Source organism: Bos grunniens, chromosome 19 (assembly GCF_055505025.1).
Source record: "Bos grunniens cultivar Pamir isolate PY7600 chromosome 19, Bosgru_T2T1.0, whole genome shotgun sequence".
Taxonomy (NCBI): Eukaryota; Metazoa; Chordata; class Mammalia; order Artiodactyla; family Bovidae; genus Bos; species Bos grunniens.
This window is the reverse complement of record NC_141183.1, coordinates 2032186-2045689: the sequence shown is the minus strand read 5'-3', so window position 1 is coordinate 2045689 and position 13504 is coordinate 2032186. Positions and strand designations below refer to the sequence as shown.

Below are 13504 nucleotides of genomic sequence, written 5' to 3'. Positions count from 1 at the left end.
AGCATATTGAAAAGCAGAGACATTACTTTGTCACCAAAGGTCCATCTAGTCAAGGCTATGGTTTTTCCAGTGGTCATGTATGGATGTGAGAGTTGGACTGTGAAGAAAGCTGAGCACTGAAGATTGATGCTTTTGAACTGTGGTGTTGGAGAAGACTCTTGAGAGTCCTTTGGACTTCAGGGAGATCCAACCAGTCCATCCTAAAGGAGATCAGTCCTGGGTGTTCTTTGGAAGGACTGATGCTGAAGCTGAAACTCCAAACACTTTGACCACCTGATGCGAATAACTGACCCCATTTGAAAAGACCCCGATGCTGGGAAAGATTTAAGGCTGGAGGAGAAGGGGACGATAGAGGATGAGATGGCTGGATGGCATCACCGACTCAATGGACATGAGTTTGAGTGAACTCCGGGAGTTGGTGATGGACAGGGATGCCTGGCGTGCTGCAGCCCATGGGGTCACAAAGAGTCAGACATGACTGAGTGACTGAACTGAACTGAAACATGATCTATTGGGACATATTCATGCAAATTCCTGATTTTAATAATTTCACTGTTTTCTCCAGCTGTTTCTTATTAGGCAGTTTTGTGTACAAGGAAGAGCTCTGAACTGACAGAAAGCCTACAGCTGCTCTCTCAGTTCTGTTACTGATTTACTGTGGCGACCTTGAGTAGGACCCTTTACCAGGAAGAAGAACTGCTGTTTACTCATCTGTAAAATGAGAAGCTTGGGCTAAAACACTCTCCAGGTTTCCTAGATCTAAGACTGACTGCTATTTCTAATACCCACTTCATAAAAATGTGAACACCAGCACATCTAGAGCAAAACAATGTGAACACGTAAGGGTGTTGCCATAATCTATGTTCAGTCGTGTCCAACCCTTTGTGACCCCCATAGACTTACAACCCTCCAGGCTCCTCTGACCATGGGATTCTCCAGGCAAGAAGACTGGAATGTGTTGCCATTCCCTTCTCCAGGCGATCTTCCAGACCCAGGATCAAACCTGTGTCTCCTGCATTCCCGGGGGATTCTTTACCCCAGAACCACCTGGGAAGCCCACCATAATCTGCATCTGTTTTCAGAAAGAAATGCTGAACAGGAGCAGCAAGCATGCACTGGGCTCAGTGTAGTTATGAGATTCCAACTTTCTACGGGAGGGAAGGCAGGGCTCTTGCTGGCTGCAGTCCTCAGGAGTGACCACATCATCGGTTGGCCTCCGGTACATCCACAGTCACTGATGGATCAGCAGCTGTTGTTTCCTTCCAATTTTATAACGAGGACACTTTGGTAATAAATAACAAAGATGAAAACACAAAATGCTTATCTCCTGGAATTCAGCAATTTGACCTGAAAGAAAAATTGTGTGCACTTTCCCTAAAAAAAGGCAAATGCAAAAATATTCTTAGCAACGTTGCATTAGAAAGAAGGTCTGGAAACAACCTAGGTGGACATGGAGAGGAGAACACTGAGTTGTATTCACACAGTGAAATATTACGCAGCAGTGTATGACAGCTACATGTTGTGCATAAAGGCAAGTTGCAGAAGAACACAGGCAAGGTGGCGCTCCTGACGCATGTTCATGTCAGTCGTGCAGTGTGAACACCGAGTCAGTGTGTAGCATGCACCAGCACGGCCATGGCAGTATTTTAGTTTGTTGTTATTCAGTCACTAAGTTGCGTCTGACTCTTTTCCATTCTACGGACCGCAGCACACCAGGCTTCTCTGTCCTTCACTCTCTCCGGGAATTTGCTCAAACTCATGTCCATTGATGCCGATGTCAGTGATGCCATGCAATTTTCTCATCCTCTGTCACCCCTCTCCTCCTGCCCGCAATCTTTCCCAGCATCAGGGTGGCTTCCAGTGAGTCCTCTCTTGGCATCAGGTGGCCAAAGTATTGGAGCTTCAGCTTCGGCCTCAGTCCTTCCAATAAATATTCAGGACTGATTTTTTTTAGCATGGACTGGTTGGAACTCCTTGCTGTCCAAGGGACTCTCAAGAGTCTTTGCGAACTCCACAGTTCAAAAGCATCAGTTCTTCAGCACTCAGTCTTCTTTATGGTTCCACTCTCACATCCATATGTGACTGCTGGAAAAACCATAGCTTTGGCTATACAGACCTTTGTTGGAAAAGTGATGCCCCTGTTCTTTAATAGTCTGTCTAGGTTTGTCATAGCTTTTCTTCCAAGGAGCAAGGATCTGTTAATAGGTGGCAGGTACAAAGGTAGCCATTGTGTTATTCTTTAAGTATTTTTGTATGTTTTAAATATTTCATAATGAAGTTAAAACAACTGAAATATTGTTTGTCTTTTTTAGGCTCTCCTGGGGTTTAATCTATGCTGCCTTCATCTTTGTCACTTCCATAATCATCACAGTGATCATAACATCTACTGAAATTATCATCCTGACGGGCTTCACGGTCATATTTACTCTCTTTTTCTTGTATGGCTTATCCTTGGTAAGTTCGTACGTTTGCTACCACGGTCTCTGCTTCCGGTCTTGGTTACATGTAACAGAAATAATGTCTGAGCAGGCTCCTGTAGTCCCTTCCTTCACATTGTGTGTGTGTGTGTGTGTGTGTGTGTGTGTGTGTGTGTGTGTGTGTATGTGTTTGCTTGAGAAGTCTTTATGAATATGAGAAAATGATGAGACCTAAATAAAATTGAAACTCTTTTTTTTGCATAAAGGTCTGAATTAATGAAAGGATGCATCAGAAAGAAAGAAAATTGTTTTGACTCTAAAAAATACCTAAGATCTTTATAGATTGATAAGAATGTTCTTAAGGGCTGGACCCATCTTGTTTTTCCCCAAAGGTTCCCTGTCAGATGGCAGCTTTTCACATCTCATCTCATTTTGTAACACCCACCCTGGTCTGACTGCCCATGTCACCCTCTCTTCCTTCTCTGAACAGGCTCTTCTGACTTCTCCCACCTTCCAGGGGGTTTTCTGCAAAACACAGTAGACACTCTTTGGTAATATATTAATTTAATTTCTTTCCCTCTTTCCAAGGCTGCAGTTTTATCCTTTTCTCAGCTCTTCCTGCAGGCTTTCCAAGTAGATAAATGGTTAAGAACCCGCCTGCCAGTGCAGGAGACATAGGTTTCATCCCTGGGTCGGAAAGATCCCTTGGAGGAGGGCATGGTAACCCACTCCAGTGTTCTTGCCTGGAGAATCCCATGGACAGAGGAACCTGGTCAGCCAAAGTCCATGGGGTCTCAAAGAGTTGGAAGAGGACTTAGCGACTATACAGCAACAACAGCTCCTCCTGCAGCCTTTCAAGCCCAGCATTTAAGTAGGCAAATAAAGATTCTCCTTACAAGGAAGTTGAGAGAAGGATTGAGCATAATTATCCCTTACTGTTGCTCATCACTGTGTCAGTGATAAATATTTATGTTATGGTACAAAGGTCCTTTTTTGAGGTGGGACCACTGACCGTCAGTCTGTGTAGAGTCTCGGCTCTCTTTCAGATCGCTTTGGCATTCCTGATGACCGTGCTGCTAAAGAAAACCATCCTCACCAGTTTGGTTGTGTTTCTCCTCACCCTCTTCTGGGGGGGTGTGGGATTCAGTGCGTTTTACCAACAACTTCCTTCACCTTTGAAGTGGATTTTCAGTATCTGTAGCCCCTTTGCCTTCAGTGCTGGAATAAACCAGGTGAGATCAGAGTTAATTCTAACCTTGTCATCATTTCTAAGAACCTAGAAAAGACTGTCTTGAAAAACAATTACAACTTAAATTCCTATTATTAAAACATTATATTTTTAAAAATCAGTGTTCCTTTCTGATATTGCTTTGATTGCTGTAAAATAGAAAGTTCCCCTAAGCACTTCATTATGAGGGCTTCTTAGAAAAACTGCTTAATGAAGTGGTAGTTCTTGCTGCTACACTGAATTATTTTTAAGTATTTATTATTACTTTTGTTTGAATCTTAGATTATCCACCTGGATTATACTATGAATGGTGTCATTTTTCCTGACGCTTCTGGAGACTCATATATAATGATAGCTACTTTTTCCATATTGACTTTCGATGCCCTTTTATACTTGGCGTTGGCGTTATACTTTGACAAAATCCTACCCTGTAAGTAATTACGGTTTTTTCCTGACCTCTGCTGGTACTGATCACATTGAAGATGTTTTTCTTAAAGTTATATATTTTAAGAAATAAGGAATGACAAGTATTTCCCATAAAAGACTGAATGATTTCTTTTTCTCTGCTTCATAGCTTTAATGGTCTAAAGGAATTGCTACCTAAAAATAATTATTCTTCTGAATGTGATATAGTGATACACATTATAAACATACGATGATGATCATTTAATTATATTTCAATTAAATATATTTAATTATTATAATTATACTTTAATTGTAATTATAATATAATTACATTGTATTATAATTATGTTATAATAATTATATTTTATATTTTAAATATTATGCTTATATTTTAAATAATGTTGCATTTTTTAAAGATCACTGAAAGTGTTTTCAAAGAATGATATTGAGGATTTGTATCAGGACAGGTGGGAATAAATTAGTTCTTAAGATGGTTTTGGTTAGCTTAGGGACATTGCATAGTGAAAGTGCCTCCTAACCTTTGTCATATATCGCTCGTATTTACAGAAGTGATCCCCTGGAGGAGGGCATGGCACCCCACTCCAGTATGCTTGCCTGGAAAATCCCATGGATGGAGGAACCTGGCAGGCTACAGTCCATGGGATCACAAAAAGTCAGACACAACTGAGTTACTTCACTTTATTACCCCGTTAGATTTTCTTTATCTTGAAAACAACTTAAAATTTCACATAAGTCTAGAATTCCTACGCACATACCAGAATCAGGGTGCTTTTTTCCCTTGCATGATCCTATTTATATATGTTATTTTGTATTTTTCTTCCACTTTGACTGGATTTAAATTTGTTCTATATATTCCTGTGTATTTATTTGTATGTATGTCTGTCTCTTTATCACTTCTGGTTAACATCGGAAGACCCTTAGTAACAAATGCTATTCCATTTTTTTAAATCTAGGGAATGACCATAGGTTCATCCTAAACAAATTAATTTCTCCATGTACTTTTTATTGATGTACCATATAGATTTCAGTATTTTGCTCAATCATACTGTTGAGTCACACGATTTCTTAAGTTCACAAACATTGAAAATTATTTTTATGTGCCATGTTAAGGCTTTTCCCACTCAATATGGGATTTAATCATTATTCTAAACACATTTTAGAAAGCAATTTATTCAAGTCTTTAATTTATACCTTATCAAGGGTTATATTGTTTACCTTTCATAACAATATGTCATTTCTTTTTAATTTTCATTGTTTCCTTCACTCTCAAGACTTCTTCTCGATAATAGGGAGTTAGAAAGCAATATTTGTGATGCTTAAAAGTCCAAGACATTATGCACTGTTCTAAGGAAGGCTTATGTGCTCACTGTTTGCATGGTACTGAACACATGTTTTACCACCTCTTAACTAGATGGAAACGAGTCCCATTATTCGCCATTGTTTTTCCTGAACTCGTCACCTTGCTTCCAACACCGGAGGACTGGTAGTCACGTCGCCTGGAAAGACGTGGACCCTGAGCCCGCCGCGGGTGATTACTGTGAGCCCGTAGCCCCAGAATTCCACGGGAGAGAAGCCGTCAGGTAGTCACACACGTACTGATACGTGGGCACGAGGCAATGCGCTTATTGACAAAGTTTATTTAAGTATAGCTGGCTTATAGTGTCCTGTGGATTTCTGCTGCACAGTCAGGTGGCTCGGCTACGTATTCTGTTCCATGGTGGCTTATCACAGGATGCTGAACAGAGCTCCCTGCTCTGCATAGCAGGGCCCTGCTGCTTATCCGTCCTGTTTGTAATAGTTTGCCTCTGCTAACCCCAAACTCCCGGTCCTCCCCACCCCTCCTCCTTGGCAGCCACGACTGTTTCTGTTTGTGAGTCTGTTCCTGTTTCGCGGGTTTGCTCATCTGCATCCTATTTGAGATTCCACACGTGAGTGATGCCGCATGCTGTCTTTCTCTTCCTGCCTGACTGCACTTGATCGTCTCGAGCTGCATGCCTGTTGCTGCCACGGCAGTTGTTCATCCTCTCCTATGGGCGAGTGACACTCCGTGTGTGCGTGCACCGCAGCCTCTCCATCCGCTTGTCCGTCAGTGGACACTGAGGCTGTTTCCGTGGCTCGCCTGCTGTAAACAGTGCTGCTGTGAACGCTGGGGTGCGTGCATCCTTTTGGATTAGAGTTTTCTCTGGATATATGCCCAGGAATGGGATTACTGGATCATAAGGTAACTCTATTTTTAGTTTATTGAGGAATATTGCAAACTGTTTAGGGCTTCCCTGGTGGCTCAGACGGTAAAGAGTCTGCCTGCAATGCGGGTTCAGTCCCTGGGTCGGGGAGATCCCCTGGAGAAGGAAATGGCACCCACTCCAGTACTCTGCCTGGAGAATCCTATGGACAGAGGTGCCTGGTGGGCTGCAGTCCCTGCGGTCACAGAGTCGGACAAGCTGAGTGACTCCACTTTCACTTTCCATACTGTTTTCCATAGTGGCTAAAATAAATGGAATATTAACCAGTGGCAGCGGGGTGAACCTGAAGCAAAATACTGAAGAACAGATTTGTAAATGTCACTTTGAACTCCTCCTCTGTCATCACCTGCAGTGTCTCGTACGATAGTGAAAGTCCCATTTGCTCAGCACCGTGCAGTGTCGCCGCTTCACCCTCTGTCTAGGCTCCCCCAGCTTCTGTCTGTCCGCCCCGGCCTCTGAGTTTTGCTGGTCTTAGGGTCTCTGAATCTTTTCCTCTGTACTTTTGACTGGCTTGCACTGTCTAATGGAGGAAGTAAGAAGTAAGAAATTTGGAATCAGCGTGTCTGCTCCAAACACTGGTTTGTCATCTTGAAATCCGAAATCAACCAGCCTTTCTCAAGTGGAAGTTTATGTATTAAAATAAAATGCTGAGGTCCCACGCCCATGGGGTCCCACTATACCCAGAAAGGCAGAAATAAAGTATCCTCTTGGATTCAGCAGCTTTGACGCCTTTTCTTTTAAATCTCCAGACTCTTTACTCCAACCTGCCCACCACCAGCATTCCTGGTTGATAAATGTCCTTACCTTTATTCTCATTCAGGGACAGAAAGGAGGGTGAAGTTTCCCTTTGAACTCGAAGATGCATTGTATGTGGTCTTATATGGTCCTGACATTGCTCATCTGTCTGAGCTTGATTCTTGCTTTGCCCTGTATGTTTCCTTTGAAATTTTAGTGTGTGTTCAAACTTGGTGATCACTGATCTAGAAGTGTGTGTGTGTGTGTGTGTGTGTGTGTGTGTGTGTGTGTATTTGGTGAAGCGATCCCAGGTGACACAGTGCTAAAGAATCTGCCTGCCAATGCAGGCGATAAAAGGGACACGGGTTTGATCCCTGGGTCAGGAAGGTCCTGTGGAGGAGGAAATGGCAAACCATCCAGTATTCTTCCCTGGAGAACTACATGGGCAGAGGAGCCTGGTGGGCTACGTCCATGGACCTGCAAAGATGGGACATGACTGAGCACACACACACACACACACACACACATTTATGTGGCTGCACTGGGTCTTGGTTGTGGCATGCAGGATCTTTCTGACCTTCTTTGATATACGTGGGATCTATTGTTGTGGCGTGTGAAGCTTTAGCTGTGGCTGTGGGATCTGGTTTGCTGACCAGGGATCAAACCCAGGCTCCCTGCACTGGGAACCTGGAGTCTTAGCCACTGGATCACCAGTGCACGCTCAGTCGCTAAGTCGCATCTGACTCTTTGCAGTCCCGTGGACTGTAGCCCACCAGGCTCCTCTCTCACCCTAATTGTAACTTTCTAAAGCGGCTCTTTCATTTTCCCCCTCAGGGGAAGCGTTTAGTCTGAAATAAGTCTTGGTCTTTCTGAGTAGATTGTTATGTCCTCTCTTTTCACATGAAGTTGGCTGCCTCCCTATAATTCAAGTTATTCATGATCTGTACAAGTTTTACTTTTCTATTGGCTACCTAAGCACCGATTATTTTTTCATTTCAGAATCAGAAATGTTAAAAAAGTATATAAAGAAAAAACTGGAAAAGTGGAAGTATTGAAAGGTAAAGAAAAACTTTCATTGTTTCATTGACTTCTTAAAAAAATGGAAAAAGTTCAGTGTAAAAAATTACAGATTATACGTAAGCAAAACAGAAAAAAGTACCAACAGCCTACCTCCACTACCTGGAAATTCACCATGATTAAGAACTGGATGTAAAACCCTGCCAGATGTCTCATGGATCCACTTATCTATGAAAATGGAGGCGTGCAAAGAAAAATGACTTTGCTGTTAGCGATATTTCATTGTATTTGCACTGTAAGGAAAGAATGTCTAGACTTAAGACGGATAAGTTTTTTACTAGTCAAGGAATACACAAGCTCGTATGTACTGGCAAGATCAACATAAGGCCAAGAACACCTTTGTTGTTGCTGTCGTTTAGCTGCTAAGCTGTGTCTGACTCTTTGTGATCCCACGACCTGGAGGCCACCAGGCTCCTCTCTCCAAGGAATTTCCCAGGCAGGACTACTGCAGTGGGTTGCCATTGCCTTCTCCAGGGCATCTTCCCGACTCGGGATTGAACCTGGGTCTCCTGCATTGCAGGCAGATTCTTTACCACTGAGCCACAAGTCAGTATCCAGCAATAACCATAGTTTATGATTTCTAGGGAACTGACACATTTGAAACTGAGTATTCTCACAAATATATTTTTCTGTGACAAACGTTTAAGCAAGCATCAAAGTTAGTGGTGACATTTCATAGAGGATAAGTTGCTGTTATGGGTAATTACTTTTAGGAGGAATATATTTTTAGAAGAGACAGCAGCCTTAACAGCTAAAAAAGGAAGAGCCGTCAACCCTCCCAAGGTTGCGAGTTCTCAGTCCACTTTGCTTATGTTACATTTATTTTCTAACAAATGCAGATGCCTTAGCTCAATTTTACTTTTTCCTTTGAGAGTATGTCTTCCCTTTGAAAATATAATGTACTTGTGTAAACATGTTGGGCTTTTTCCTAGTTGATGAAAACTGTTGTTATTATTCACATTCCCTTCTGCATCTTTTAAAAATGTCTCTTTATATTATGCATTTAAGATGGATAAATGGAAAGACTCCGACATGTATTTCTTCCTGACAGTTGAAGTTTATTTTTATCTGATACCATCTAGACCTGTGGTTTCTTTTTTAAATTATAGCCAAAGACACGTTAAAGTATTTTTAAATATCTCATTTCAATTTTCAGAGCCCAGTATGAACCACTTTTGCCCTCATCAATATGTCTAAATAGTTCCAACTTCTGCAAGGATTTGTTCTATTTTTAAAAGTAGCAGAACCTTAAAAAATGTTAAAGCATCAAACATCAATAGGTGTAAAAATATATGAAACAACCCATTGGAGTTGCTCTTCGGGAAGTAAAGATGGTAGCTGTCCCTCTTGTCTTTCTCCCCTTGAGGCAGCTGGTTCACGCGGCCACTGGGAACGCCTTTGAAAACATGCCCTTGAAATAACTTGTCTGTAGTGAAGGACAGGGAGGCCTGGCATGCTGCAGTTCACGGGGTCGCAAAGAGTCAGGCACGGCTTAGCGACTGAAGAACAGCAACAGTCTATAGAGTTAAACAGCATTCCCTCCTATGGATGCCATGACTTACTGAACTCACACACTCGTGTATGAAATTCAGTTGTTTTCAGTTTCTACACTGTCATAAAAACACTTTTGTGAACATCCTTGCTCAGTCTTTGTAAAGATTGCTAATAACTTCCTGAATAAAAATGTCTAGAAACAGGATTATTCAATTGGGTCCATATTTTTAAGATTCTTGGTTCAAGTACCTAATCATTTCCTTCCAAGATTATAAAAATTCATACTCCCACAAGCAGTTATTAACAACAGAAATAATAATAGCAACAAACACTCAAGGTTTACTGAGCGCCTAGTGTGCTGAGAACAATGCTCAGTGACACGCCTGGAGTCTCTCCTTTAGCCCATGATCCCGACTTCTCTTCCACTTTACATCTGAGGAGACTGAGGCTTCTGTTTCCTTTTTCAGATCGTTTGTGTAATTAGCGTCACCTTTATCCTTGAAAACACTGACCTTTCCCCTTTAAAAAAACAAGCGTAAGATGTGTTAGTGTGCTTCTTTAGTTTTCTCAATACTGTTTATGAATTAACTCATATTTTTGATAGATTCAAAAGCTTGTTTCATTGATTTTAATTTCTTATCTTGACTTTGGTCCATTTCAGGTTTCTTTCTGATTCTATTGGTCAGTGTATTCTAGACCAATAATATATTATTTTATTTATTACATTTTCTCCACTGGTAAAACTAATATTTTAATTATTATGGTTCTCAAGTATATTTTAATATCTTGCAGCCAAGACTGATCTCTTACTATTCTGTCGATTTTCCTAATCATCTGAGTTTATTCTTCCAATGACCTTTAGAATCTTTTAGTCAAATTGCAAGTGAGGGTTTAATGGATTTGATTACAACAGGAAGAATCTTCTCTTATAATTATTTTTACTAGTATATTTAATAGCTGAGTAAGTTGTCCTTATAAAGTTTTGTCTATCATCTAGATAGATGAACTGAAATTTCAGTCCAGTCATTAAATTCAATATTATTAGAAAGTAGGTCACTTATTTTAATTGAAAGAACTTGATCATTTAGACACAATATTTTATAAGATTCTTAAGAATTTCATCTTGCTCTGTTCAACAACTTTCTGTAATGAAGTTTGGATTTCACATGGTGGTAAAGCAAATAAAGAAAAAATAATATCTCAAAGAATTTTTAGCTAAATGATTTTTCTATTGACATGAAAACACAATACTTTTAACGAAAGAATAGAAAAATGGAGTTAAGGTGAAATACAGATTTTTGGTGAATGTGTTTTAAAAGATAATTAATGCCATGAAAAAGGTTTATGATTAAATATTTGAAAAGGCAGCCTAGAAAAAAATAGAGTACAAAGTTTATAAATATATTTACATATTCATATGTGCAAATATACACATGATGCAAATGTATTATAATGTGGCTATTGGGAATTATGGTTGATTTTTGTCTTGAGTGATTGTATTTATTTCTCAAATATTCTACAGTAAAGATGTTATTTTAGCAACCAGGAAAATACTGAATATTATGTATTTTAAACTGTTGAAATGCTTCAAATACACAGTTAACATAAAGTGTCTTGTTCTGTTTTTAGAAACAGCCCTATCTATTGCCCTCTTATTTATAACGCTGATGTTTTGTTCTGAAAATAGGCTTGTCCTTTGACATCTATGAAGGTCAGATCACGGCAGTCCTGGGTCACAGTGGTGCTGGCAAATCGGCGTTGCTGCGAATCCTTAGTGGGTCGTCTGTTCCAACAGCAGGTGGGCAGACGATGCTTCCCAAAGGCGCCCGCCTGAGCGCAGAATGAGGCCTTGTGTGCCTTTTTTGTTTTCAGGTTGTAATTTAACCGCCTTAGAGGAAGTGATGTTCGTTTATCTAAAGCTGTTTACCAGAACTACATGATTTTATATATATTTTCGATTTCCCAAATTTTCATGAAAATCCTGATCTTCATTTCTGTGTGATATTTCAGGGGAGATATTGTGTATACACTATTCTCAACGTCTGTTTATGCTGAGAGTAGTTAATGGTTGTTAATAAATTATAAAATCATCATTTTAGATACTTCTGAATATATGCCAATATTTTCCTAAATAAGATCTACAGACATTAATAAAATGTATTATCTCACCAATGTTAAATTATTTTTAACTTCTTAGGATCAGTTACCATCTATAATAAAAATCTCTCCGAAATGCAAGACTTGGAGGAAATCCGGAAGATAACTGGTGTTTGTCCTCAATTCAATGTTCAGTTTGACACGCTCACTGTAAAGGAGAACCTCAGGCTGTTTGCAAAAATAAAAGGAATTCAGCCAAAGGACGTGGAGCAGGAGGTACACGGGTGTGCTCAGAGTCTCTGAACTGCCGGACGTTTGCCAAGTTAAGTCAGTGATCTACTGCTCGCTTATAAGTGAAGTGCGGGCAGTGAGGCCCTTTAATACATATTTTATATACATATATATATGGGCTTCCCTGGTGGCTCAGCTGGGAAAGAATACACATGCAGTGTGGGAGACCTGGGTTTGATTCCCGGATTAGGAAGAAGCCCTGGAGAAGGGAATGGCTACCGATTCCATATAATATGAGTCATCTTGGATTTCAAGCTTTGTATATTTCTTGTCTAGGTACAAAGAGTTTTACTGGAATTGGACATACAGAACATTCAGGATAATCTTGCTACACTTTTAAGTGAAGGTCAAAAAAGAAAGCTGACCATTGGGATTGCCCTTTTAGGAGATCCTCAAGTAAGTGAGATTATACGTGAGGAGGATTGCAGAGTGAGCGTCAGGACAAGGTCCAGTTCGTGTGTGTGTGTGTGTGTGTGTGTAATAAAAACATTTTACTGTATACACAGATGATTCCTCCCCCTCCTCCTTCTTCCTCTTCTTTCTCTCATCCTTCTTGAAACATGACTGACCTACAACACTACGTGACGTCCAGGTGCCCGGCGCAGTGATGTAATATCCCTGTGCACGACACAATGACCACCGCGATAAATCTAGCCGTCTGCCATCGCGCAAAGTAACTGAAAGAGTATTGACTCTATGCCCATGCAGCACGTTTGACAGGGCTCATTTACTTTGTAACTGGAAGTTGCTGCCTCTGAATCTTCCTCGCCTATCTCACTCATCCTCCCACCCCGCTCCCTTCTGGCAACCACGTGTTTCTTCTCTCCACCTGTGAGTTTGTTTCTGTTTTGCTCTGTTTGCTCGTTTGCTTTAATTTTTAGATTCCGCGTGTAAATGAGGTCATGCAGCATTTGTCCTCTCTCTCCGACTTCTGCTTAGTGTAGTACCCTCTAGGTCTGTCCCTCTTGTCACGGATACAAGCGTTCATTCTGTGTTTGGCTGAGTAATATTCCACTGTATATGTATACACGTATATATGCCACATCTTCTTTATCCGTTCACCTATGGACGGACATTTAGGTGGTTTCCATATCTTGGCTACTATAAATAACACTGCAGTGAATATAAGGATACATGTGTCTTTCTGAATTACTGTTTTGGGTTTTTTGTGTTTTTTTCTGGAAAAATACAGAAGTAAAATTTCTGGATTGTACGGTAGTTCTATTTTTAATTTCAGCTTTTGAGGAAACCCCACAGTGTTCTCCACAGTGACTGCACCAATGGACATTCCCAGCAACAGTGCACAAGTGTCCTGTTTTCCCCACGTCCTTACCAATATTTGTTATTCACTGTCTTTTGGATAATAGCCATTCAGACAGGTGTGAGTGATATCTCATTGTGGTTCTGATGTTCACTCATTTCCCTGATGGTTAGTGATGTTGAGTAGCTCATGTGTCTGTTGGCTATAAATATGTCTTCTTTGAAAAATGTCTGTT

The 13504-nt window shown here is 40.6% G+C and overlaps 1 protein-coding gene across 7 annotated transcripts in view; it reads left to right on the top strand.

The window, feature by feature from the left end:
* LOC147350947 (ATP-binding cassette sub-family A member 6-like) overlaps positions 1 to 13504 on the top strand; it is a 62997-nt gene that overhangs the window by 14028 nt on the left and 35465 nt on the right. For 6 of the 7 annotated variants that reach the window (XR_015147028.1, XR_015147025.1, XR_015147027.1 and 3 more), the window contains exons 8-15: positions 2313 to 2454; positions 3464 to 3649; positions 3928 to 4075; positions 5483 to 5651; positions 8049 to 8107; positions 11308 to 11418; positions 11818 to 11993; positions 12285 to 12404. Coding sequence is in view for 3 of the 7 variants with exons in the window: in XM_086355904.1 (XP_086212030.1) it covers positions 2313 to 2454; positions 3464 to 3649; positions 3928 to 4075; positions 5483 to 5651; positions 8049 to 8107; positions 11308 to 11418; positions 11818 to 11993; positions 12285 to 12404 (1111 nt within the window). In the remaining 4 variants the exon portion in view is untranslated. Of the gene's footprint in view, positions 1 to 2312; positions 2455 to 3463; positions 3650 to 3927; positions 4076 to 5482; positions 6293 to 8048; positions 8108 to 11307; positions 11419 to 11817; positions 11994 to 12284; positions 12405 to 13504 lie in introns of all 7 variants that reach the window. The other variant, XM_086355906.1, reaches the window with a different exon arrangement.